General features: G+C 47.4%; 9 protein-coding genes across 9 annotated transcripts; 4 read left to right on the top strand and 5 right to left on the bottom strand.

Annotated features, from left to right (window-relative positions):
• Window positions 1-595: 595 nt before the first annotated feature.
• On the bottom strand, window positions 596-2,068 carry EDB82DRAFT_114928 (uncharacterized protein). The gene has a single exon (XM_025732488.2). The coding sequence runs from the start codon at window positions 1,784-1,786 to the stop codon at window positions 803-805; it is 984 nt and encodes a 327-aa protein (XP_025587628.1). The 5' UTR covers window positions 1,787-2,068; the 3' UTR covers window positions 596-802.
• Window positions 2,069-3,023: 955 nt separating this feature from the next.
• EDB82DRAFT_114945 (uncharacterized protein) lies at window positions 3,024-5,114 on the bottom strand. The gene is made up of 2 exons (XM_025732476.2): window positions 4,357-5,114; window positions 3,024-4,230 (listed from the first exon to the last, which is right to left on the bottom strand). Exons 1-2 carry the CDS (start codon window positions 4,666-4,668, stop codon window positions 3,310-3,312), a joined length of 1,233 nt encoding a protein of 410 aa, XP_025587627.1. The 5' UTR covers window positions 4,669-5,114; the 3' UTR covers window positions 3,024-3,309.
• A 1,282-nt stretch (window positions 5,115-6,396) lies between these two features.
• Window positions 6,397-8,219, bottom strand: EDB82DRAFT_544216 (uncharacterized protein; the record flags this gene model as incomplete). Its single annotated transcript, XM_025732454.1, has 3 exons — window positions 6,397-7,838; window positions 7,890-7,977; window positions 8,064-8,219. The coding sequence occupies 3 exons, from the start codon at window positions 8,217-8,219 to the stop codon at window positions 6,397-6,399; spliced, it is 1,686 nt and encodes a 561-aa protein (XP_025587625.1).
• Window positions 8,220-9,877: 1,658 nt separating this feature from the next.
• EDB82DRAFT_493348 (uncharacterized protein) lies at window positions 9,878-11,064 on the top strand. Its single transcript, XM_065608423.1, has one exon. The coding sequence runs from the start codon at window positions 10,015-10,017 to the stop codon at window positions 10,960-10,962; it is 948 nt and encodes a 315-aa protein (XP_065465993.1). The 5' UTR covers window positions 9,878-10,014; the 3' UTR covers window positions 10,963-11,064.
• EDB82DRAFT_493351 (uncharacterized protein) lies at window positions 11,065-12,309 on the bottom strand. The gene is made up of 2 exons (XM_025732432.2): window positions 11,764-12,309; window positions 11,065-11,710 (listed from the first exon to the last, which is right to left on the bottom strand). The coding sequence occupies exons 1-2, from the start codon at window positions 11,957-11,959 to the stop codon at window positions 11,295-11,297; spliced, it is 612 nt and encodes a 203-aa protein (XP_025587623.1). The 5' UTR covers window positions 11,960-12,309; the 3' UTR covers window positions 11,065-11,294.
• Window positions 12,310-12,402: 93 nt separating this feature from the next.
• EDB82DRAFT_493353 (uncharacterized protein) lies at window positions 12,403-13,706 on the top strand. Its single transcript, XM_025732421.2, has 4 exons — window positions 12,403-12,928; window positions 13,018-13,158; window positions 13,206-13,374; window positions 13,441-13,706. The coding sequence occupies exons 1-4, from the start codon at window positions 12,774-12,776 to the stop codon at window positions 13,444-13,446; spliced, it is 471 nt and encodes a 156-aa protein (XP_025587622.2). The 5' UTR covers window positions 12,403-12,773; the 3' UTR covers window positions 13,447-13,706.
• A 504-nt stretch (window positions 13,707-14,210) lies between these two features.
• Window positions 14,211-14,906, top strand: EDB82DRAFT_493358 (uncharacterized protein). Its single transcript, XM_065608424.1, has 3 exons — window positions 14,211-14,232; window positions 14,286-14,463; window positions 14,534-14,906. The coding sequence occupies exons 2-3, from the start codon at window positions 14,288-14,290 to the stop codon at window positions 14,658-14,660; spliced, it is 303 nt and encodes a 100-aa protein (XP_065465994.1). The 5' UTR covers window positions 14,211-14,232; window positions 14,286-14,287; the 3' UTR covers window positions 14,661-14,906.
• A 1,831-nt stretch (window positions 14,907-16,737) lies between these two features.
• On the top strand, window positions 16,738-19,904 carry EDB82DRAFT_422202 (uncharacterized protein; the record flags this gene model as incomplete). Its single annotated transcript, XM_065607611.1, has 4 exons — window positions 16,738-17,738; window positions 17,775-18,620; window positions 18,682-19,555; window positions 19,599-19,904. The coding sequence occupies 4 exons, from the start codon at window positions 16,738-16,740 to the stop codon at window positions 19,902-19,904; spliced, it is 3,027 nt and encodes a 1,008-aa protein (XP_065465995.1).
• A 493-nt stretch (window positions 19,905-20,397) lies between these two features.
• On the bottom strand, window positions 20,398-21,643 carry EDB82DRAFT_115129 (uncharacterized protein). The gene is made up of 2 exons (XM_025732388.2): window positions 20,766-21,643; window positions 20,398-20,709 (listed from the first exon to the last, which is right to left on the bottom strand). Exons 1-2 carry the CDS (start codon window positions 21,543-21,545, stop codon window positions 20,587-20,589), a joined length of 903 nt encoding a protein of 300 aa, XP_025587619.1. The 5' UTR covers window positions 21,546-21,643; the 3' UTR covers window positions 20,398-20,586.
• Window positions 21,644-21,678: the final 35 nt, after the last annotated feature.

Genomic DNA, 21,678 nt, shown 5'->3' on the forward strand with positions numbered 1-21,678 from the left:
AATAAACCTGAGTGAACACCTGTTAGTATTTGATGACTTTAACTCGTGTAACTATTCTTTTGTACAGCTCATGAACTTATCACTCTGGAAACCAGGCTCCAGCAGCCAACGTGTACGCATAATACGTGGTGGTTGCAAACGCCAACGATGACTTGTCAATGCATCCCTTTCCCCAAGACCTTGAATGTTTATGTGTCATGTCAGACATCTTAAAAAAAGCCACCACTTGCAGAAGGCATCAATTGCTGGCTATCTATAAACAAAAAAGCCTGTATACTTCAAATGTGACCAGCACAATAGAAAACCCATGCAGCAAACAGGCCACTCTATCCCTACTCGTTTTATCCAATACTGATAAGGATGAGTCAGACCAAAACAAAAAGCTCTGATCTATAGCCCAGTCTATCAACGATGCTCCCACCAAGAATTCGTGTCTTGTAAATTCAACCAGATATTTCCCCACCGTTACTTGTGTCATCAAACCTCCTCATGTCGCCTTTAACACCGTCCACCCTGTGGATGTTCAAACAAAAGAAAAAACAAGGTCGTGTTTTATGTTTCGCGTAGTTATTCGTCACTGGCCGTAGCCTAGTCCCCAGTATTTTTGAGAGACATGGGTGAAACAGTAATCATGCGTACAAGTGAGGCTGCGGGTTCCGTGCTCCGTCATTGTAGGATGAGGCGTGCTCTGCCAGCCAAGAAAAACCTTCACTGTGGAAGGCAAAAGGCGAAGTAAAAAGGGTATAATTTCTTGCCGAAAAAAAAAATACTTTTATTTGTCGTTCCAGTCGATCTCAATGTTTCAAGCATCCGAGGTTCCTGTGCGCCCTGAACTAGAATCGCCGACCGGTAGGCGGAGATATGAGCTGCGGATCAATCGAGAATTGCTGTTGATCAACGAAGAATGGCTGCGCAGCAATCGAGAATCCATAGAGTATCGATTCTGCAGCAAAGGTGCCGAAGTTTGAGACCGTGTCGACGGCTGTATTTGTTGGGGGCGGTTAGGGTCTTCAGATTGTAGAGTGCGGCGGAGTATGCGGTGAAGAGACTCGGGAATGTCGTCCCATTGGCCGGCTCGTGCTGTGCTGAGCAAACCTGGTGGGAAGAGCGCAGCAGGTACTGTGTCACTTTCATGGAAGACGTGGTCGTTCAGAAAGTTGATCTCGCCTGATTCGATGGCGTTCTTGAGCCACTGTTCCCATTCTTCGTCGAGGACAGCTGAAGTATCACCAGCCTCGCGTCTTGCAACTCCATCTCTGAGACGCTCGTTCAGTTCAACGCCTACACTGTCCAGCTCATCTTCACTTTCAACTTCCATGTCGTTATCCAGGTCGTCAAGTCCCATATAACCAACTTCTGCGGAATGACTGCGAGAAGCGCGAGGTAAATGTTGAATATCGGTCCAGTCGGGGAATCCATCGGCGGTGGTGTCATGAATAATGTATCCCTGCTCCTTCTCATACTTTTCCTTAGCCCATTTTGTTCCCTCCCACTTGGTCAAACTCGCGATTTCGGAGGCTGTAATCTGAAGATTGTCGAAAGCGCGGAAAAGGCGTCGGTGCCATGGCCAGCGAGAAAGACGAATACGATGAGTTTTGTGGGTGTAATCGAGGCCAGGGTATTTCGCTTCCTGGGTATCGAGATGACCGTAAAATGCGTGTGTTTCCTGACGAACCTCTGGAATTAGGTTACGTTGGAGGAGCATGTGGAAGTTTTGTGGATCGTTGCTCTTGGGTCGAGGAAACATGCACTCGTAGACGAGCTGGTCGACAGGTTGGCCTTTCATGGTGAGAGTAAAAGCGATGCCGATGTCGGACGTGTAGATGAAAAGAGTTTGTAGTCGTGAGAAAGAAGAATAAGTCTCTGTTTATGTCGTCGGGATAGCAAAAGTAATTTTCTTGGCGTCGTAATCGGTGATGGTCAGAGTGTGAGTTGTTTCGCGTAGACGACGTCGCCAAAGTGAGAATGCGTGGCAGTAGATGATGACCTGGCAGACTAAAGGGAAGTGGTGACTTGTGAAAATCGAGATTGGTTGTCCTTTTAGGAATTTGTTTGTTCGGGCGTTTTCGGCGGGGGTGAAAGTACGATACGATTTTTAGGCAGGGACGGCGAAGCCGAGTTTTGGTTCTTTTTTTTTTTTTTGTAGGACGATCTTTACGATGCGTACCTGACTGATGAATGTTTAGCCTTTTCTACCGTTTGTCAATAGACGAATAATTTTAAGCGTAAGGTTTTGGCAAAAGAGGGGAGAGAGAGAGAAAAGAGTTATTTCGTGGGACAAGGGCGAGAGGGACAGGCAAAGTTATATGTTTGGACTAAACTAATGTATGGTATGCACGCATTGAAACGAAATGAAAATGCATTGGACAAGAATCCATCGGGAACAAGACAAGGACAAGACAAGAAGGTCAGGGAAAGTGTGTGAAGGAGGGGCGTGCATATGGGTTTGGGCTTGGACTTTGGGCCGGACCCATGGCGGCGGCGGCAGGACAAGGACAAGTCGGGGACCTGGGACTGGTCCTCTTCGGGAGGCTACAGCTTGTAGCGGAAGTATTTGATAGGCTCTTGTTGATTCTGAGGCCGGGACCTAATGCGTCTGGGGTCTAAGTTGAGGGTGTAGAGGAAGAGTTAATAAGAGTAAGCGGTCAGGCGCTGAATACTAATACTAAGTAAGTATTTAATACTGGCCAGATAGTAGAATAGAGGTTGATCTTAACTGTTCATATGTAGTGATACACTAAGACAGTTGATTGTCAAGTCTGTGCAGTGCTTGTGTTTGTGTTTGTGTCTGTGTCTGTAAATGTGTAACCAGTTTGTCAACGCTTGGACTGTACAGAAATAACAAGTTCTTTATCAATAGACATTAGAGTAAGATCATATTACAGCCCGAAAGGTTAAATAATGAGATAACTGTATTAACCACTACTAGATAAATACGATAATCATGCGAATACATCTAAACTCAAAACCCAATGTCAGATTCATCATGTCCTCCCGTGTTAGATCGTCACGAGATTGACCCAGCAAAAAGAATATTTCTGCGAGTCACGCGCTGTGCCAAGCGAACTGACTCTCTACTTTAGCTCCACCACATCCTCTATCCTTATTATCCCATGCGCTTCTACCAACGTGATGTTGCTTCGGACATCAAAACCCTTGCTCTATTACATACACGCTCATGATCATCTACCCGGAACGTTGCCGGTCTCCGGGACCGCGGCCGGAGAACAAGTTCCAACACGATCGGCATGGACATATACCAGGATTACGATTACGATTTCGATTTATAATTTATCTATGAAATCATATCTACAGAACCCTCGTCTCGGGTGCAGGCTGAGGCGACTTTTCAAAGGCCTTCATAGGCTCCAAACCCCATCGACCAAACATGGCTGCATCCTCATCCCAGCCATTACACTCGGTCGTGAGCATCTTTTCACCCGTAAAGATGGCGTTGGCACCTGCCATGAAGCACAGCGCTTGCTTCTCCTCTGACATGGTCTTGCGACCCGCTGCGATGCGGATGATGGTAGAGGGCATGATGATGCGCGCCGTCGCGATGGTGCGTAGCATGCTCGTAAACTCCACCACGGGTCTGTCACCAAGTGGTGTACCCTTGATAGGAACCAGGGCATTCACGGGGAAGCTCTCCGGGTGGCTTGGAAGCGTCGAGACGGTATGCAACAAACCAACACGGTCCTCGCTGCTCTCACCGAGACCCAGAATTCCACCAGAGCAGACGTTAATTCCAGCATCGCGAACGTGGCTCAACGTCTGCAATCGCTCGTCATAGCTGCGCGTCGTGATAACGTTGGGGTAAAACTCGCGACTAGTGTCGACGTTGTGGTTGTACGCTGTGAGTCCTGCAGCCTTGAGCTCCTTGGCCTGCTCGGCGTCGATCATACCCAGCGTTACGCAGACCTCCATGCCCATACCCTTGACACCCTCGACCATGGCCTTGATGTTCTTGAGACTGTTTTTGCGTCCGCGCATGTCCCTCCACGCAGCGCCCATGCAGAAGCGAGTGCTTCCCTTTTCCTTGGCGACTCGCGCGGCTTCGAGGACGCTCTCCACGCTTTCGACTCGTTTGGCGGGGACTTTTGTGCCTTCTTGGTATCGGGTGGATTGGGCGCAGTAGGAGCAGTCTTCGGTGCAACCGCCTGTTTTGATGTTCATCAGGGTGCAGAGTTGTACTTCGGCGGGGTTGTGCCATCTACGATGGACGGTGCTCTAAGTGAGTGATGTGTTAGTCATGGCGATCTATGATATTGGTTCTGTAATCAAGTCGAATCAAACTCGCAGTCTTCGAGAGACAGTACCATAATAACAGAACTCGACCAGAAAAGAGACACTTACAGCTTGGTATGCCAACTCAAGGGCAGGCTGATAATAAATGGCAGCAATCTCGTCCTTGGTCCAATCATGTCGAACCTGAGTCGACGTAACAGCCTCTCTCAGAATCTGCTTCCTCTTCTCAGCCCTCTGCTTCTCAATAGCTTCGTTTGCTCCAGCGGGAGGAGGAGGTGGCTGCGATGTCCGAGGATGGTAATCGACAACAGTCGACATGGCCCGGGAATGCTGCCATCTCGCCGAAGCGGGGAGAGACAGACGGGTACTGGGTGTGACCTGTCTAAGGGCTCTCAAGCGGAGTGATGCACAGGGCTTCATTGTGAAAAAGGATAAAGTAAGAGGAAAAGAGAGAGAAAGTGAGATGAAAGAAAAGGTATGCGTGAAATTGGCTCGAGGAGGAGGAGAGATGTGTTATGAGTTGAGTGAGCTGCAGCTTCAAAGACACTAAACCAAGACTAGATATTCGGACACCAGCTCCAATACCGTAATATATAAGCTTTACATTAACTATGAGCCAGTTCTTTTGTTGGTGAGAGGAGAGCTTTACAGCTAGCTACGCCTCACCTCACAAGGGTAGGTCCCCCACATACAAACCAGTCGATCGATTCTCGGCCAGTCTCCGGTCCCAAAAGAGCCGCGAATATGTAGCTTACAACTGAGTTTCACATCTTGCAATGAATCCTTGTACGCAGTGATCTCGGCTTCTCGGGGGGTTGTGTGCTGTATGTATGTATGTTATTGCCATTGCCATCCGTTGTAAACCGCGGCTAAACAGGGTCCCACTGCATGGGAACGGTGATCTTTGGGACTGAAGGAGGAGGGGAATAATAGTTGAGAAGATCCATCTATCTATCTTGTAATAGAAACGTGGTCGTTGAATATAGAACCACTATAACACACCATAAAGACCAAGTAAGAATCGACCTCTTTATTTCTCTCACCAACAGCCAAGCCAGTTCATGAGTCTCTTTCAGCTCTCGGCCCGGTAACCGAAAGCAAACCAAGAAACTGTAACCCTTCTAGCTCCAGAACATCCCTTTTTTTGTTGACGACAGACCACAGGACCCCTGATGGCAATCCGGAATCTCTCGTTGGCTCGCTAGTTAGTGGGAGGGGTGGGAGCTTTTTGTAGTTGTTGAGAAGATGGGCCTAGAACCAGGGGAGGTATCATAACTGAGTCTAGCTAGTTACATAATGCGAAAATGCACCGATCACCTGACTTGGATGATCTGGAATATGAGCGTTAGATATAAAACAGTACCGGACAGTCAGATATAATAGAAAAGGATAATCCAAGTCTAGGAAGTGAACCCAGGCCTTCCCCCTCCGAAGAGCAAGTGAGTTCAGCGTAAGCTTCCTCCACCCGTGAGACCCGGATATGCTGCCATTACACCAACTCGGACACTTTAGACATCTGAAACTTACACTTAAATGCATTTGCACAATCAGAAGATATGGGTACGTATTATTAGAATATTTGGATTTGATTCTGGTCGTAAAACTAATCGTGAATTGGGAGAGTTTGGCTAGTGCTTTCTCACCTTGATCTCTCTTTTGGCGTGGGTCCCTTGTGGTAGCCATTTTTGGTTAGCCCGTCTTGACTAGCGTGATTTGCGCGGCATTTTGTAAATATGGGGTTATGGCGTAATCGTGGAGTTGGAGCTGTTTTGTTGTGTACAGCAGCTTTGAGGACCACAGCAGACTCGTAGCTTTCTAGACACCAGGTCCGCAGGTCTTTTAATACACTATTCTCAGCGGATATACTGTCTCTTATCTTTTACTATGTGATGTTTATGACATATCTATGCCAACACCACACTACAAAGCAATTACTCTTCACATCAAATTCCATAATATGTATTCATAATAACATTATTGTCCTCCGTCTATCCAGACGCCATACTGCATGCTCATACCTAGCTACACTCAATAAACCCAATCAAGAATCCTTGTTGAAAATGCTCAGTTATATCACTTCCCAGCTGCCATACGCTCGGCAACACCTGATGCAGGTACTGGTCTAGAAGCACAAGTTAACATCCCAGCTTAAGGGTAAGCCGGCTCAGCGTACCGTCTTCCTGGTGTCGCAAGAGGACTTGTCCCCCGCTCCTCAGGTGGGACGCGTTTATCCCATCTCTTTCTCTCAGATCGTGCATCCCATCCCGGGTAATCGCGTCTACGCTCGGCATCTGCGTGGCTGCTGGTGCGTCGCTCCATCTCTGGTCGGCGCAGGTACCGTTCACGCCGTTCTTCTTCTCTTTCTCGGTCGAGGTCCCGTTGTCGACCCCTGTCACGAATGCGATCTCGTTCTCGTTCGCGGTCTCTTTCTCTATCGCGATCGTCACGCACTCTTCTGCTGTGACGGGGATCTTCGTCGCTGGATTCCCCTTCAGATGACTCTACTGAAATATCTGAGTAGCTTCGGCTAAGACGAGATGGAGGAAGACGGTCGCGGCTTCGACGTCCGCGTGAGGAATCGGTGTTGTAGGATGGGTTACGCTGTGCGTTTCTGTTACGATCTGAAGCATTATTGCTTAGCCCGTTGGGTAGAATGTTTGACACCTTTTCTGAGAGCTTCTCTCGAAGACTAGGACTATGTGTTGATCGTCGCCGAGTAGATTCGTCAGTTCTCATCTCAGCGCGATGAGGACGGAAGGATGGCGGTGGGTTACTAGCAACGGGAGGCGGACGATCGTTCGGAGGGGAGTATCGACGTGATGTTGGTGAAGGTGGGCTGACTTCAGATCGTCTCCTCGCACGGGGAGGAACAAGGTCGTCGTCGCTTGATTCTGAAGAGTAATGTCTGGGTTGACTGTGGCGTCTTGTCGGCGGGGGTCGCTTCGCATTAGGGTCGAGATATGTATCCGGCGGTCCTCGAGGCGGGTGTGTTGGGTGTGGTGGAACATCTGGTGCAGGTTGCCCGTTGTAGCTGTCATATCTCTCAGGTGAAGGTCTGCCTGGTCGCCCGCCTCCATGTCTACCCGGAACGTGGTTGTACAACGGTCGTTCTGGCGCCGGTCTGGCCCGATTCCCAGCAAATGCACTACCTCGTACATGAGAGTACGCAAACTTGGGTTCCGACCCATCACCAGGTTCACCAGGGCCAGTTGGTTCTCGTGCAGCTTCCCGGAATGCCTCCCTCTCTCGTGCATTCGCCTCCTTTCTTAGTTTGTCGGCGCACGACTTGTGCCAACGGTCCACCTCGACGTCTGGTTGTGTTGGGAATACGGTGGCGGGCAAGTCTGGAGGAAACTCTTGACCAGTTTCTGGGTGTTTTAATTGCCAGTTCTTGACGGCGAACTGCAAGAAGGGAACATGTTCTTCGGGTCCAAGCAAAATCTCGAGAGATTCCCATCGTGAGAAACCTCTAGGGGTGAGCGCAGGTATTGAAGGTGGTTCAAAATCATCGTGTGTAGGTTGTAAAGTATGTTGGCATCCAGTCACTTGCCATATGTAGGAGATGGACTCGTGGGGCATCTCGAAGAGAGCTGGAACTTGTCAGCACAGATATCTCGGTAGGTAATCCAAAACCAACTTACAGTCGTAATCGCCCCCAACGGCCTTGTAAAATGCCGCCATTTTCTCTGGTGTAAGTTGACAGACATTTTTATCTCCAATCTCGAATATCTGTTATGACGTAAGGTGGTTAGTATGCGATTCTTAACATAGCGATCCTCTTATAGAGTTTTGAGCAGAAATACGGGAGCGCATACAATATGACGACTTATAGATCTCAATAAAGCATCTAATGACTTGGACGGGCTCTTGTCCTTTTCGTACATATATGTGTACTCGATGGGAGGAGGAGGCGGGGTTGAAGAGGTTGCGCCAGGCGCAGGCGGGGCTTCTGTCTTTGGAGGGGCCGCCATGGTTGTAGAAAGTTGAAGAACTGGCGATGGTGGATGAAGTGGGAGAAAGATGGTTGGCAAGAGATCACGGCAGTAGCGCTCTCACATCCAGGGCAAATCGTGGGGAAACGTGGACGATGAGACAATCAGCGGTCAGGTCAGCTGGTCGATTATCGATATCGATGTCGATGATCGGAAAGATAGATAACTGATGCAACGGCGCAGCTGGTACGGTACAGGTACAGTGCCATGGACGAGCACGATGTCGCATTCGGTTAAACGGCGAGAGAAAGAAAAAAAAGCAAATAAGTGAAACACGACGATAACAAGCAGATCACCCAGAAGAAAAAGAAGAACTTTGGGCGCAGGTTGGGATCCGATACCTTATTATGAAAATGGAGCCCAGCCCAGCTGATGGGACAATGACAACCTAAACTAAAATGCTGCAAGCGACAAGGTAGAGGTAGGCAGACAGCGCAGACAGGCAGAATAAGGCAGGGATATGCTTGGCAAAGAGAAAATGGAAGTGGGCAGAAGATGAAAGCACGAGCCGGGGGACAGAAAAAAAGAACAAGGAGGGAATCAATACAAGGCACACAAAGAGAGAAAGAAAGACAAGAAAGAATAACAAATGTTGGTTCCCATGTCAAAAAAGAAAGACATGGATGTGCCTGGTAAAAGACAAGATTGAGATTGTGGCTGACAAAAGGTTGCCAACCGTCAAGTACTTTATTACGCTACCTAACCTCGGGATAGAACAACACAGCAGCTGACCTTGATTATCATCTGTAGTAATAGGTCCTGTGTCTATTAGAATAGACATTTATTAATACCTTTGTTACACTGCTTGTATCCGTTTATGTAGTGTTCAAAACTATTCCCCCCAAAGGCTCGGAATCAACAATACAAGCACCATTTTCTCCGAAGAATACATGTACACAACGCATCTTAACATCACAGCGCATATTTTAGCATGCTTCTCTTGGCCTTATGCCTCACTTTTACTACCGGCCGCTTGTGGTCTGACACGTGCGTCGTCTCCGCGGGTGATCCCTCCCATCTTTCCCCTCCCGTCCACGAGAACAGACAAACAGTTTATTGTACGGTGGATTATTTTTCGCTAAGAGATTATTTTCAATCTCGTACCGCCTGGCTGTGTCATACTAAGCCCAGCGGGACAAGAGCACGAAAATAGCTATTTTCTAGAAAAAAGGGAAAAGGCCTGGTTGGTTCCCTCTTGGACAAGCTCAGCCTCTCAAACGGTCCACCTTCCAAGCTGAGAGATCTGTAAGATTTCATTTCCTAAAAGATGATGCTTGCATGTAGAGAAAGAAGGCAACTGAATATCCTCGAATATTATCTCTTTTCTCACAGCGCGATTATCTCATGATTGTGATGAATCAGATATTCGGACTTTTCTGCAACCTCGTTTATCGTGTGAAACATTCTGTACTCTGATGTCATTGTTTTTAAAAGTCAATAATGACAGGGAATCTTTTCATTGAAACAGGGCCAGACCAAAATGGTTCCGAAAAGCTGGGGCAGAAAAAGCCGTAGATTGATTGTTCTCCAGGGTAAGCCACTTTTAAGCGATGGAGCTAAACCCAAAATAGTAAGGCTTTCATCTCCAAATTGATTGCTGCATGCTGGCCTTTTCCCTTTTTTTTGAAGGTTTTCATCCCCAATCACGAGCACTGTGACGTCTTTTTGTCAGCTTCTTCCACACTCCTTCACGACACTTTTCGTCACGGCTGTTGACTTTTGACTACTCCAGAACCCTTCTTAATATCTATCTGAAAGACAACCACCTCTCATTATGGACGCCCTTAAACCCGCCGTCGATGCCGTCAAGCCGGCCATCACCTCCATCACCCACAACCTCCCCGCGCCCATTCGCGACTTGGGTGTTTCTCTCATCGGCGAAACCTGCTACAAGTCTCTTCTTCTCGACGTCAACATTGAGGATGTCGACTGCATCAAGCTCGGTGTTTCCAAGGCTCTCGGTATCGGAATCATCGCCGCCTCCGCTGTCGTCAAGGTTCCCCAAATCAAGAAGCTCCTTGGATCCAAGTCCGCCGAGGGCGTGTCCTTCCTCTCTTACGCTCTCGAGACGGCTTCCTACCTCATCTCTCTCGCCTACAACATCCGAAATGGCTTCCCTTTCAGCACCTTTGGCGAGACTGCCTTGATTGTCGGACAAAATGTTATCATCTCGGTTCTTGTCCTCAACTACAGTGGCCGCGCTAGTCTGGCTGCCGTCTTTGTCGCAGGTCTCGCTGCTGCCGCTGCTACTTTGTTCGCTGAGAACATTGTTGATGCGCAGACTTTGGGCCACCTTCAGGCTGGTGCTGGTGTTCTGAGCGTCGCTAGCAAGATTCCCCAAATCCTCACCATTTTCCAGCAGGGTACCACCGGTCAGCTCAGCGCCTTCGCTGTAAGTCAATTTTACTTCTCCAATTCACAAACGACCACTAACAATTTCCAGGTCTTCAACTACCTCGCCGGTTCTCTTTCCCGAATCTTCACAACCCTCCAGGAAGTCGACGACAAGCTCATCCTCTACGGTTTCGTTTCCGGCTTCGCTCTCAACGCCATCCTTGCTCTCCAGATGATTTTCTACTGGAACGCTCCCACCGAGAAGGCCAAGGGCAAGCGCAAGGTCTCTCCCATCGAGGGCAAGCCTGCTGCTACCAGCACTCTTTCCCCTTCTGCCTCTACCACAGCTACTCCCAAGAAGAGCCCTACCACTCGCCGACGTGGTTAGATGGAATTCTTGGTTCTTGTGCGAGATTGCGTTGATTTTATAGATATTTGCTTCAAAAAGCCTAAATGTTAATTCATAGTTCATTGCTAATTCGCCCGTCCATTGTTTGGACTGAGCTGCATATCGCTCAGTATGAGAAGCGTTTCGTGAAACTATGTAATATTTATAAACTACCTATGTGAATTTATTGTGCAATACCTAATGGTAATGCCATCCCAGCAATTGATGCCATGGTATCCCCCTGTGTGCCGCCTGGTATGAACGCCATTGTTATAACCCCCCGTGTTGTCGCTAAATGTTCCCAATTACCCAATTTTGTATCCAAAATCTGTTCAAAAAACCATTGCTGTATGTCCGTTCGTTGAGTTGTGACTCGTTGCCTCCTCTCGGCCTGCGCACTGCAAACATCGTCGCTGCTCGCCGAGATTGCTGACAGAGCAGCTGAAACAGACGTGCTTGTTACAAGCAACACATGAGTGATCCTCGTTATTAAAGTTGTCAAGTTCCATTCCGTCGTCGCCGTTGTTGAAGCTTACACCACAGTCCTCGCAGTTCGAAGGAGCGAGTTCGGGTTGGTTGAGAGTAGAAGCTGACGCTGTTGGGGTTGAAGAAATGTTCCAGAACCGATGGAGAGATTGTTGTGCTGATTCGGGCCGTGTAGTTTGCGTCTCAGTTTGCATAGGTTCAGATGGAGCTTCGGGCTGTTGGGTCTGGCTCTGTGCCGAGTACAGCATCTTGAGTGTACGTTCTGGAAGCTTGATTAGCACGTGCAAACCCAGACACGAATCTGGTGAAGCTTACGATGAATCATCTCTTCTGAAGGTCGGTTGTCGCGTGTTCTTTTCATCGTTCGGCTGTGGAGATGAAGGGGCGTCGAAGTCATTATGGCAAAAGGGTTGGTGATGGAGTTGCTGACGCGTGGAGGGGAGTCGAAGGATGAGACTGAAGAGGGCGAGGCGCAGAGCTCGGAGATAGATCGCTTGCGCTTGTGGGCCATTTTGTATAATTGAGTTGATGCTTTTCTGGAGGGTTCGAGTTGGGATATGAGAAATGGATATAGTGTTGACTTTGGGACAAGTAGTTAAGCAAGGATATGGATGAGAATCGTGAAAAGTTATGAGGGTGAGATGAAATGAGATCTCTAACAGGTGTTTGACGGGATAGGGCAGTGGGGTCAGAAGTTGGCGGCGCGATATCACGCGCTAAAATCTTCTTGACGTTGGCCAGACGCGTTGATGAGCTCGCGCTAGCGTCTGTTGGTGCTTAGCGACCATAAAGTTTGGGCAACCTAGTGTAAGTCGTCCTTGGCACCATAAAGCGGTCGCAAAGCGGTTTAGGAGATACGTCGAATACTAGGGGTAATTGATGTCTAATCGGATCATATATCTGCTTCATAGGTAATCTATCAAATAACAGTCTTTTGTTTTTTTCTTTCCAGTCATCTTGTTCTGATACACCATCATCATCACCTAAGCTCTCATCCAGCCGAAACTGTCTTATTATTGCGTACATACCTAAACCGGCAAATAAAAAACAAAAAGTAACAAAACCTATATTCTTTACCAGCCGTGTCCCCTCCCCCGGATCCCCCGGGCGTCCTGATTTTCTCTCACGCCACCATCACAGGCTTCCGCTCACCGTCCCTTTTTTTCTTTTCTTTTCTGGCTTGCAATCTGACTGGCTGACCCTGCAGGCCCAAACAAGCACACCCAGGGTCTCGCACCGCTTCCATACAGTCATGCCAAAGACCTATTTCGCGCCTAGATCTTGTTTCTAATTGGCAGAGACCTCAGCCGAAGACATCACGCTTAATGAATTGGGCATTGGCGTTCTACTATGTACACTCCAAAACTAGCTGCCCACAGACATCTAAGCCATCTCAGTCGTCGATCTCACCTACCACAAGAGGTATAAGTCTTCAACATGAGGTTGCGTATATATTACATGAGCTCCTCAGTTTCAACTCGTAAGGGCCTTTCTCCTTCGTTCTGCACAAGATGCCTATCAATTCAGCATGAGTCAACTAAACACCGATGCTATCATCACTCTCGTTAGTGCGATTCCTGCTCTCTTTGTTGCATCTTTAAGTGCCTGGCTCGCCTACTTGGCACTGCGTCGCCGAAACATCTCTCGCAATGACATTGAAACCTCAATAATTGGGTCCATTCTTTCACAGACAGTGAATACCCCCCCGAGGTATGCCACGGCAAGTGCATATTACTTGCAAGATCTAAGCTATATAGTCTTCAATCACAATCCCCAATATCGCAAACTTCAAGCAACTTCTCAACACCAAGCGAAAACCTACCCCAACTCCCGCCTATAGTCCTCCTAAGTGATTTTAATTGGGAGCAAAGACGAACTCGGCCTTTATCGTCCACCACCATGGCAGACCGAGACCAATCCACCAATGTAGGTGAACCTAACGAATCAATCCATGTCATGCTCATTGTTATGCATGCTAACCTTGTTTCTTAGGAGTGAATGAAAGCCTCATAGTGGCTGTGTGACTTTCACAATCTTTTATGATTCACTGCTGCATGGGCTTTGTTTCCTATGCACAAGACTGGGCTGCGGAAAAGGAAAAGTGGACCTTGAAGCATCATCCACAGATGGAGAATGGTGGTCCAAAATCGATATCGTTTATTACCAGTTTAATAGACTATTTTGTTTGTGCCGATAAAGATGTCGCTTCCCCATTCTCTATTTTTGACGGGAACCAAAATGGGCTTAAAATGTTTATTGTGAGACTTAGCACACCTCACGGCATTTGATCCATACTGACAATCATTTTGCTTGTTGCGCCTAGGTACACTTGACCTCAGATTAAAGGCTGAGGGGGGCGATTGAGAAGAACAATGTACCTTTTGGTGATAAATTTTGGTTTTCTCTGTCTGCTAGGACCTTTTGATTGGTTCCGAATTGAATTGCACATAGCAACTTCTAAACCACATACCAAAATCAAGCAGGGCTAGTCCATACAGGGCAAGTCCATACAGGGCAAAAGTCCAACGAGCGTTGACGCCTATCTCAAGATATAGGTAGGTAGTTTAGTGGCTCTTGCCCCTCCCTCTTAACGTCAATGAAAATACCTTTGTGGATGCCCTTTCTACCTTCCTGCCTTTGGCCCGCCACTCCATTTCTTCCCTGTCTCCTTCCCTTTACAGTTCTATACGGATATCAACTTCTTAACTTAACCACCTAATCCCTTCAGACATTCAACTAAACCAATTATAATTTATTTAAACTTAACGAACTCAACTATTCATTGTTAAGTTTTTATTTTACTTATCTATTTCACAAGCCTAACTCGAATCTTTTTAGCATGGGCAACCTTTCTACGGACGCTATTGTGACTATTATCAGTACAATTCCCGGATTGCTTGTGTCGTCTTTGAGTGCTTGGTTCGCATACGCAGCAATTCGTCGCCGGCATCTCGCCGCTAACGACATCGAGACCTCAACTCTTATTGTGGTGCGGCTTGATCCTGCGTCTTTAATGTGCGGACGGTATTTTCATATGTTTTTGCAATACATGTTCCTGTTTTATAGCTAATCTGAGATACCACAGCGCATCATCTACTGCTCCTCAACTTCCGCCTGTGCCAGCAGTACGGCCTCAGCTCACGGATGCGAACTCACCGGTCGCATTTGGACGACCACCAAGTCAACAACTCGACCAGATCTTGCCTAAATGATTCAATGTCTATTGTATTCAGAAGTTTTGTTGAAATTTACAAGTCTGGACCTTACTTTTAAGCGCAGAGGTGTGTAAGACTAACGGTGATCTATGGATGATAGCGGTTATGGTGCTTTCGGTTACTAGATTTCTTCTTGGTACTTTTGTGCCTCAGATTTATGTACATCTATGTATATAGGTTACTATATTGGAATCATTCAGAAAAGTAGCAAGTATCAGAGCTTTGCTTGTCAATTGATACCGTCACTTATAACGAATACTCAATTGCCTCTTTGGGCCTAATTAATTGCCTGTTTGGGATGTTGCTGACGTTTTGCGGGGTTCTCTCTCCTCCTCTCGGCGCACTAATGAATTGCACTGTCTGGTCGTGGCGGTGCATCCTCCAAGTCGAGCCACATTTCTGGAAGAGATTCTTCTACGGCTTTCAATTAGACGGTATCGGCGGGACTCGGCAATCTTTTAGATCTCCCAGGTTGACCATCTGTGCCAACTCTGGTTAGCATGGGCTCCGAAACGATCACTTGGGGCTGCCAATGTCAAGGCTTTGTTCTGTTTGTGACATCAAGTTCTATCAAACTCCAAGTACATAAGACTCCAATGTTCAATCCCCAGCTTATACTAACGAGGGGCAGGTGCAATAGACTTCTGGAGCGTTCGAGGCATACAAAGAATGTAATATCCTGCCTACACAGGACCAATGATACTACTCCAATGTTGCTTAGCCCTTTAAACTTCACCCACCCTTCATTCCGCAACTTCAACCGTACAATACTTCTGTTCGTACTCAATCGGCTATTCAGGGGATGGATATGGTGATATTGCGTTGGCTTTGATGTGTTGGTCGTGTAGTAGGGTGTTGTTTGCTTCGGCCAGCTTGATGACGATGAACTGCGTGATATCAGTATTCGTAACACCTGTGTGGAAAGTTGATGAAATACCTTATTGAACAAAAACTGTATCCAGACTTCAGCTCCCTCATCTACCAAACCACTTCTTGAAATTCTTCCACTTGCTCTTTTGATGCAACTTGATGGCAAAATAGACTCCAACGCAGGACACGACCAGTCCAGCAGTGGAGTAAGCAATAGCGACGACAACTTCAGTCTCCATCGGATAAGAGTGAGATGACAGAGGACATAAAGATCGATGATCTGGGGTGTAACGGATTAATAAGTAGAACCAGTTCATGTGGGCAAAGAGCCGCAGCCTCGTACTGACAATCCATTCGAGGCAGTGCTACAAGTCTGAGCGTTGCAAGTTGCACCCATGCCCTCCTTCTCCATGGCATGGGTAACACAGAATTGCGAGAGTGTCCGAGTACAATCCGTTGACTCACACAAGGCGAAACGCTCTGTACTATTCGACAAAAATGCCTTGGGGATGTTACACTAAAGTCGCTGCTATACTCTCAATGATAGACTCTCATCCTTTTGGTCTAACTTTGGATGATTGCGAATATCCATAAGGTAATCATTTCTCCCCTTCCTTTGAAACCGAGACCATACAAGGCCCCCAACTCCAACCCCAACCCGTGCCCTTCTCTAATGCAGTATAAGAAACCATATGACTATTGAACTTTCAAGGTACAACTGCTAAGCTCACATCTCTTTTCAGATTGTCAGTGAGGCGTATGAACTCCGCTGTAATCAGTAACGTTATACTCGCGAGTAAGTATCTCCTCAGCTCAGGTCCCTTAGCACCGATAGTCATGGATCACAATAACAACTGCCAAGCCAAGTCCCAGCCTGTTGGCCCAAAATGGCGGCCTGGCTGTAGGAGGAAAACAAGCATGCCCAAAACCTGTCCAATTAAAGATGCATGTCATTGAAAGGTATTGGAAGGAAAAGGCTGGAGCTAGGTGTCAGGCCAACAGTTCATAATCCCCAATCGGGCAGGAATCAACATGAGCTGAGCTGAACCTAGCTATATAAACTAGGCAGAAGTGATGTCCGATCCCAATTCCATACTTAATATGATCTTTCCTTCGAAATCGCCAGTATTAAGCGATTTCCTACTACAAATCTTGAGTTTTTCTGCCATCCCTAGACGTCTTTTGTCTTTGTCGCCATCTAGCCATGTCAGATCCAGAGATATACTCAGATCCACAGATATACACCATCGGTTGGATATCCGCTCTTCCTCTTGAGTCTGCGGCAGCCCAACAATTCCTGGACGAGCGACACAAGCCTCCAAAATCCGTTAGCCAACATGACAACAATGTCTATATTCTAGGTAGGGTTGGACGTCACAACGTCGTTATGGCAAGCCTGCCAAAAGGTGAATATGGGACTACGACAGCGGCCACGGTTGCCAAGGATATGCTACATAGCTTCCCTAATGTCCGCATCGGTCTTATGGTCGGCATTGGTGGTGGTGCTCCAAGTGCAGCACATGATATCCGCCTAGGAGATGTCGTGGTGAGTACTCGCGATGGTGGTCAAGGTGGTGTTTTTCAGTACGACTTTGGCAAAACAATCCAGGATCAGATATTCCACTATACACAGCACTTGAACCAGCCACCACAACTCCTTCTGGCCGCAGTAGGCGCGCTAGAGACGCGGTACATGGCAGACAACAATGAACTCGACTTCAAGGTAGAGAAGGTTTTAGAAAAGAAGCCTAAGCTCCGCAGGAACTTTTCGCAACCACCAGCCTCAAATGATAGACTACACCGGCCAGACTTTGTGCATCGAAACTCGCTGCAAACGTGTAGCAATGCTTGTGGTGACGATCCAGAACATTTGGTGGATCGACCAGAGCGCGACCAGGAAGACGATAGCACGGTCGTTCACTATGGAGTCATTGCGAGCGCCAACCAACTGATGAAGGATGCGCTGATCCGAGATAAGCTGGCTGCAGAGAAGGGCGTGCTCTGTTTCGAGATGGAAGCAGCCGGTCTGATGAACCATTTTCCGTGCTTAGTAGTCCGTGGTATCTGCGACTATGCCGATTCACATAAGAATAAAGAGTGGCAAGGGTATGCAGCAATGATAGCATCGGCGTATACGAAAGAGCTTCTGGAGCAGATTCCGCCCAACAAAATAGAGGCTGAAAGTCGAATACTCAAAACAAGTTAGTAAATCGATGTTCTCGTCTCAATATACCCTAATAGCAAAATAGTTGGACAATCTGTGAGTCAAATAGAGAAGACCTCGCTCGCAACACAAGTCGTCGTCGATCAAATGGGATCTCAACTCCACTGTGATGGGATCAAAAGCTGGCTATGCCCGCCCGATCCATCTACCAACGTCAATCATGCAAGGAAACTCCGCCAGGAAGGCACAGGAATGTGGCTTCTAAACAAATCTTTCTTCCACTCATGGTGTTCAGGGCCCAATCGACATTTATGGCTGCATGGTTTCGCGGGATGCGGAAAGACTGTTCTCAGCACGACTATTCTAGACTATCTGACCGGGACGTATCGCGGACTCCTTCTTCGATTTTACTTCGACTTCAGCGACGGGAGGAAACAGACCATGGATTGCATGTTACGTTCACTCGCATTTCAGATGTATGAACGTGGGGCCGGGTGTAGAAAACACCTTGATGAATGGTTCAGGCACAATCGCGCAGACCAGCCTTCTACAGAAGCACTATCCGAGATTGTACGCAAAATGCTCGTCGAAGAGAAACATGTGTGTATTCTTCTAGATGCACTGGATGAATCCACGACTAGAAATGAGCTTCTACGATGGATCAAAAATACGAGTTCTGACCCTGAACTGCATGATGTTCGGTTACTTTACACCAGCCGACCTGAGTCAGATTTAAACCAGGGTATACCTGCCATTATAGGACAAGAAAGCTGCTTCCCGATTGACAAGCAGGCTCTGGATGAAGATATATGGTCCTTCGTCACATATCAGCTTACAGAAAGAGAAGAGTTCAAGAGAAGAGAGTTGTCAGAGGATCTTGTAGAACTGATTCGAACACGAATTGGTGAGGGATCCGATGGAATGTGAGTCGCTATCTAGTTCACATTGCTTCCGCGTCAAGCGGTTTCTTAACAGTTTCTATAGGTTTAGATGGGCAGCTTGTCAAATGGACGATCTCGCAAAATGCCTGAATCCGAAAATGATGAAGAGCGCACTCGATATTCTACCCAGAGATCTTGCAGAGACGTACGAACGAATGCTGCAGAACATCCCGGAGAATCTCGCAGATAGCGCCAAGCGTCTCCTGCACTTCCTTGTCCATTCCCCGTCGCCACTGACTTTAAAAGAGGCAAAGGAAGTTATTGCAACGAACATAGACGTAAACCCGTCATATTTTGATGCCGAATGCCGACCTTTTGAAGATGGACTAGTCTTACAATATGCTCCCGGCTTGATCTCAATCGTTGAAGTGAACACAACAAAGGGCACAATCAATGAACTGCACCTTGCGCACTTCTCGGTCCATGAATTTCTGGAAACCCGAGCGGACTTTGAACTTCTAGCAGCCAGTAACATCATCACGCGAACATGCCTGACGTACCTGAAGGACATCACGACTAGTCATGACGATATTGAGCACGTCGAGTACGACTTTCCAATGGCACGTTTCGCAGCGAGAACATGGACAAGTTTCGGTGCTTCAGCAGAGATGTTCCAAGATTCTTTACAAGAAATGTTGACGTTCTTAGAGGGAAAAGAGACTTTCGAACGATGGTGTCGATTATATCAAGCGGAGTGGCCTTGGCTGGAGTATCCTGGCCCCCCAACGGCATCCAGGCTCTATTACGTTTGCCTGACAGGGCTTCCAGATGTGGCCCGAGCCCTGATTGACAAAGGGGCGGATATCAATGCCGCAGGTGGGCGATACGACAATGCTCTAAAAGCTGCTGCAACTAAAGGCCACTATGAGGTCGTAAAGCTACTGCTAGAGAAGGACGCAAACGTTAATGCACTAGAAGTACATCAATATGGCACTGCTCTGAAAGCTGCCGCAGCTGAAGGCCACTATGACTGCTCTGCAAGATGCTGCAGCTGAAGGCCACTATGAGGTCGTGAAGCTACTGCTAGAGAAGGGCGCAAATGTCAATGCATCAAGCTGCTATGGAACTGCTCTGCAAGCTGCTGCAATTGAAGGCCGCTATGAGGTCGTGAAGCTACTGCTAGAGAAGGGCGCAAATGTCAATGCATCAAGCTGCTATGGAACTGCTCTAGAAGCTGCTTCAGACAGAGGCCATAATAACATTGTAAAGCTACTGATAGAGAATGGCGCAGATACCGATCGACCCCTGAAGCGGGCGCGGAGATAGTGTTCGGAATCAAAGGAGCGTGTATAAAGAGAACTGGGAGTGGGTAAAAATCTGCAAGACCCTTGAACTCGGCTTCTTTCCTTGTTCTACGGGTAAACTGACAGCAAGATATTCAAGGTAAATTTAGAACAGCGAGTTGGTGGATGGCCGGAGCTACCATCGTTGTTCGGATCGTCGCAACGAGCACATGGTCAGAATAACGAAGGATCCAAGACTGGTCAGTTTTCAGAGTGATCTATTAAACTCCTTTAGACACACTTGTAATTAATAGGGAATCCTCATAAATTTCTATTATGGTATCATGAATTTGTGCCTTTTGTTACGTGCCAGGGTAGTAATATAGATAATTCTGCTAGATTGGACGTAAGCTCATGCAGACGTAAGGCATACAGCACGGAGGATTAATGCATCGTTCGCATAGCCGTAAGAGGCTGTCTTTGATAGAAGAGAACAACAATCGTATTCACTGCGATGAGACAAGTTGCAATAGTAATGATATAGGAACTCCGTACTGAACTTGGCAACGCTAGGAACATCATGGCAGGCAACTCCCCAACGACTTGAAAAGCAATATGAAACCAACAGCAGCTCCCCAGAAGTGCGACAGCAAGAAGAAGAAACCGTATATATATGAACAAAGGCAATAAAAAAAATCAACAACTTCCTCCATAATATCCTTTCCTCATGCCCACACAATCCATACTATCCATTGAAGCAACCAACACCACGAATACTTGTCTTGGAAAGGGATCTGGCCAAACTCTGTAACCGAACGTTTCGAAAACTCTTCTGTGTCAGGTCGATACTATCACAAGTTAGCTGTGTTCAGTAGGCATTTAAAGTCTCGGGCAATGGACTTACCCCGCGTGTAGAGAGGTATGCTTGATCCGAGGCGAAAGTGATCTTGGTCGAGATTCGCAAGACGAAGAGAAACGACAGCAGCTCTTCCGGGCGTATTTGGCTCAATAGAGGGTACAGTATCGGGTCCCAGATCATTTCTCGAAAAGGACCTGATATATCCTCCAGTTCCCGGTAAATGGGAGACAGCATCGACTTTACTTTACGTCGTGCGGACGCAGGTAATTTCTGTACGAGTTGCCGATATAGGGGGTGCACCATCGCCTCAAAGATTCTCTGTACCAGAGGAAACACCAACACCTCACACATCTGGTATAGAGGAAGAAACACTCTCTCTCCAAGAAAGCTTTGTACTAGTCCGTGAAAAAGAATCTGTTTCAATACTCCATCAAAAATGATTCGTCGCGAGAATCCCTCCCAGAGACCTTGTCGTAGAATTCTCTCCCAGAGAACGGGACGTAATAGATACTCCCAGAGAGTTGGTCGGAGTACCCATTGCCAGAGAGGGGACAAGATGAACTTCCAGAGGGCTCGACATACAGGATATGTAACATTCTCTGCCACGATATCCTCCAGGTATTTCGGGTCCTTCTCCCCGGGGACATCATCCTTGACACAAGGAGCGACAGAGTCTTCGGACTGTGGTGTTTCCGGAGTCTTTGGTGTTTTTGGTTGAGGGCGACCAGTTCTTTTGCCGTTTCGGAGATTCATGGTGGGCGATTTTGAGAGTGTGTGAAAGGTGAAGTTTTGGGGGGCGATGAAAGGGAAGAATTTCGTGTCCATTTTCACAGAGAGAGGTCGGAAGGGTTATATGCCCTCGAAACAGACTTTCGTCTGTATCATTAGGTTCAATATCATGAGAGTGTCTGGACGAAGACAAACTTAGACACGGACTAATACGGTGCCACATCAACAA

This window comes from Fusarium venenatum (genome assembly GCF_020744135.1).
Source record: "Fusarium venenatum strain MPI-CAGE-CH-0201 chromosome Unknown EDB82scaffold_1, whole genome shotgun sequence".
Taxonomy (NCBI): domain Eukaryota; kingdom Fungi; phylum Ascomycota; class Sordariomycetes; order Hypocreales; family Nectriaceae; genus Fusarium; species Fusarium venenatum.

What these genes read in the sequence shown, in the direction of transcription:
- EDB82DRAFT_114928 (XM_025732488.2), bottom strand. Translation starts at nt 1,786, where the DNA reads ATGAAAGGCCAACCTGTCGACCAGCTCGTCTACGAGTGCATGTTTCCT.
- EDB82DRAFT_114945 (XM_025732476.2), bottom strand. Translation starts at nt 4,668, where the DNA reads ATGAAGCCCTGTGCATCACTCCGCTTGAGAGCCCTTAGACAGGTCACA. An exon ending in TTGAGTTGGCATACCAAGCT is followed by an intron (nt 4,231 to 4,356) that starts GTAAGTGTCTCT and finishes TCACTCACTTAG; the next exon opens with AGCACCGTCCATCGTAGATG.
- EDB82DRAFT_493348 (XM_065608423.1), top strand. Translation starts at nt 10,015, where the DNA reads ATGGACGCCCTTAAACCCGCCGTCGATGCCGTCAAGCCGGCCATCACC.
- EDB82DRAFT_493351 (XM_025732432.2), bottom strand. Translation starts at nt 11,959, where the DNA reads ATGGCCCACAAGCGCAAGCGATCTATCTCCGAGCTCTGCGCCTCGCCC. An exon ending in TTCAGAAGAGATGATTCATC is followed by an intron (nt 11,711 to 11,763) that starts GTAAGCTTCACC and finishes TCAAGCTTCCAG; the next exon opens with AACGTACACTCAAGATGCTG.
- EDB82DRAFT_493353 (XM_025732421.2), top strand. Translation starts at nt 12,774, where the DNA reads ATGAATTGGGCATTGGCGTTCTACTATGTACACTCCAAAACTAGCTGC. An exon ending in GAGCTCCTCAGTTTCAACTC is followed by an intron (nt 12,929 to 13,017) that starts GTAAGGGCCTTT and finishes CACTCTCGTTAG; the next exon opens with TGCGATTCCTGCTCTCTTTG. An exon ending in ACAGTGAATACCCCCCCGAG is followed by an intron (nt 13,159 to 13,205) that starts GTATGCCACGGC and finishes TAAGCTATATAG; the next exon opens with TCTTCAATCACAATCCCCAA.
- EDB82DRAFT_493358 (XM_065608424.1), top strand. Translation starts at nt 14,288, where the DNA reads ATGGGCAACCTTTCTACGGACGCTATTGTGACTATTATCAGTACAATT. An exon ending in CTTGATCCTGCGTCTTTAAT is followed by an intron (nt 14,464 to 14,533) that starts GTGCGGACGGTA and finishes GAGATACCACAG; the next exon opens with CGCATCATCTACTGCTCCTC.
- EDB82DRAFT_115129 (XM_025732388.2), bottom strand. Translation starts at nt 21,545, where the DNA reads ATGGACACGAAATTCTTCCCTTTCATCGCCCCCCAAAACTTCACCTTT. An exon ending in CATACCTCTCTACACGCGGG is followed by an intron (nt 20,710 to 20,765) that starts GTAAGTCCATTG and finishes AACTTGTGATAG; the next exon opens with TATCGACCTGACACAGAAGA.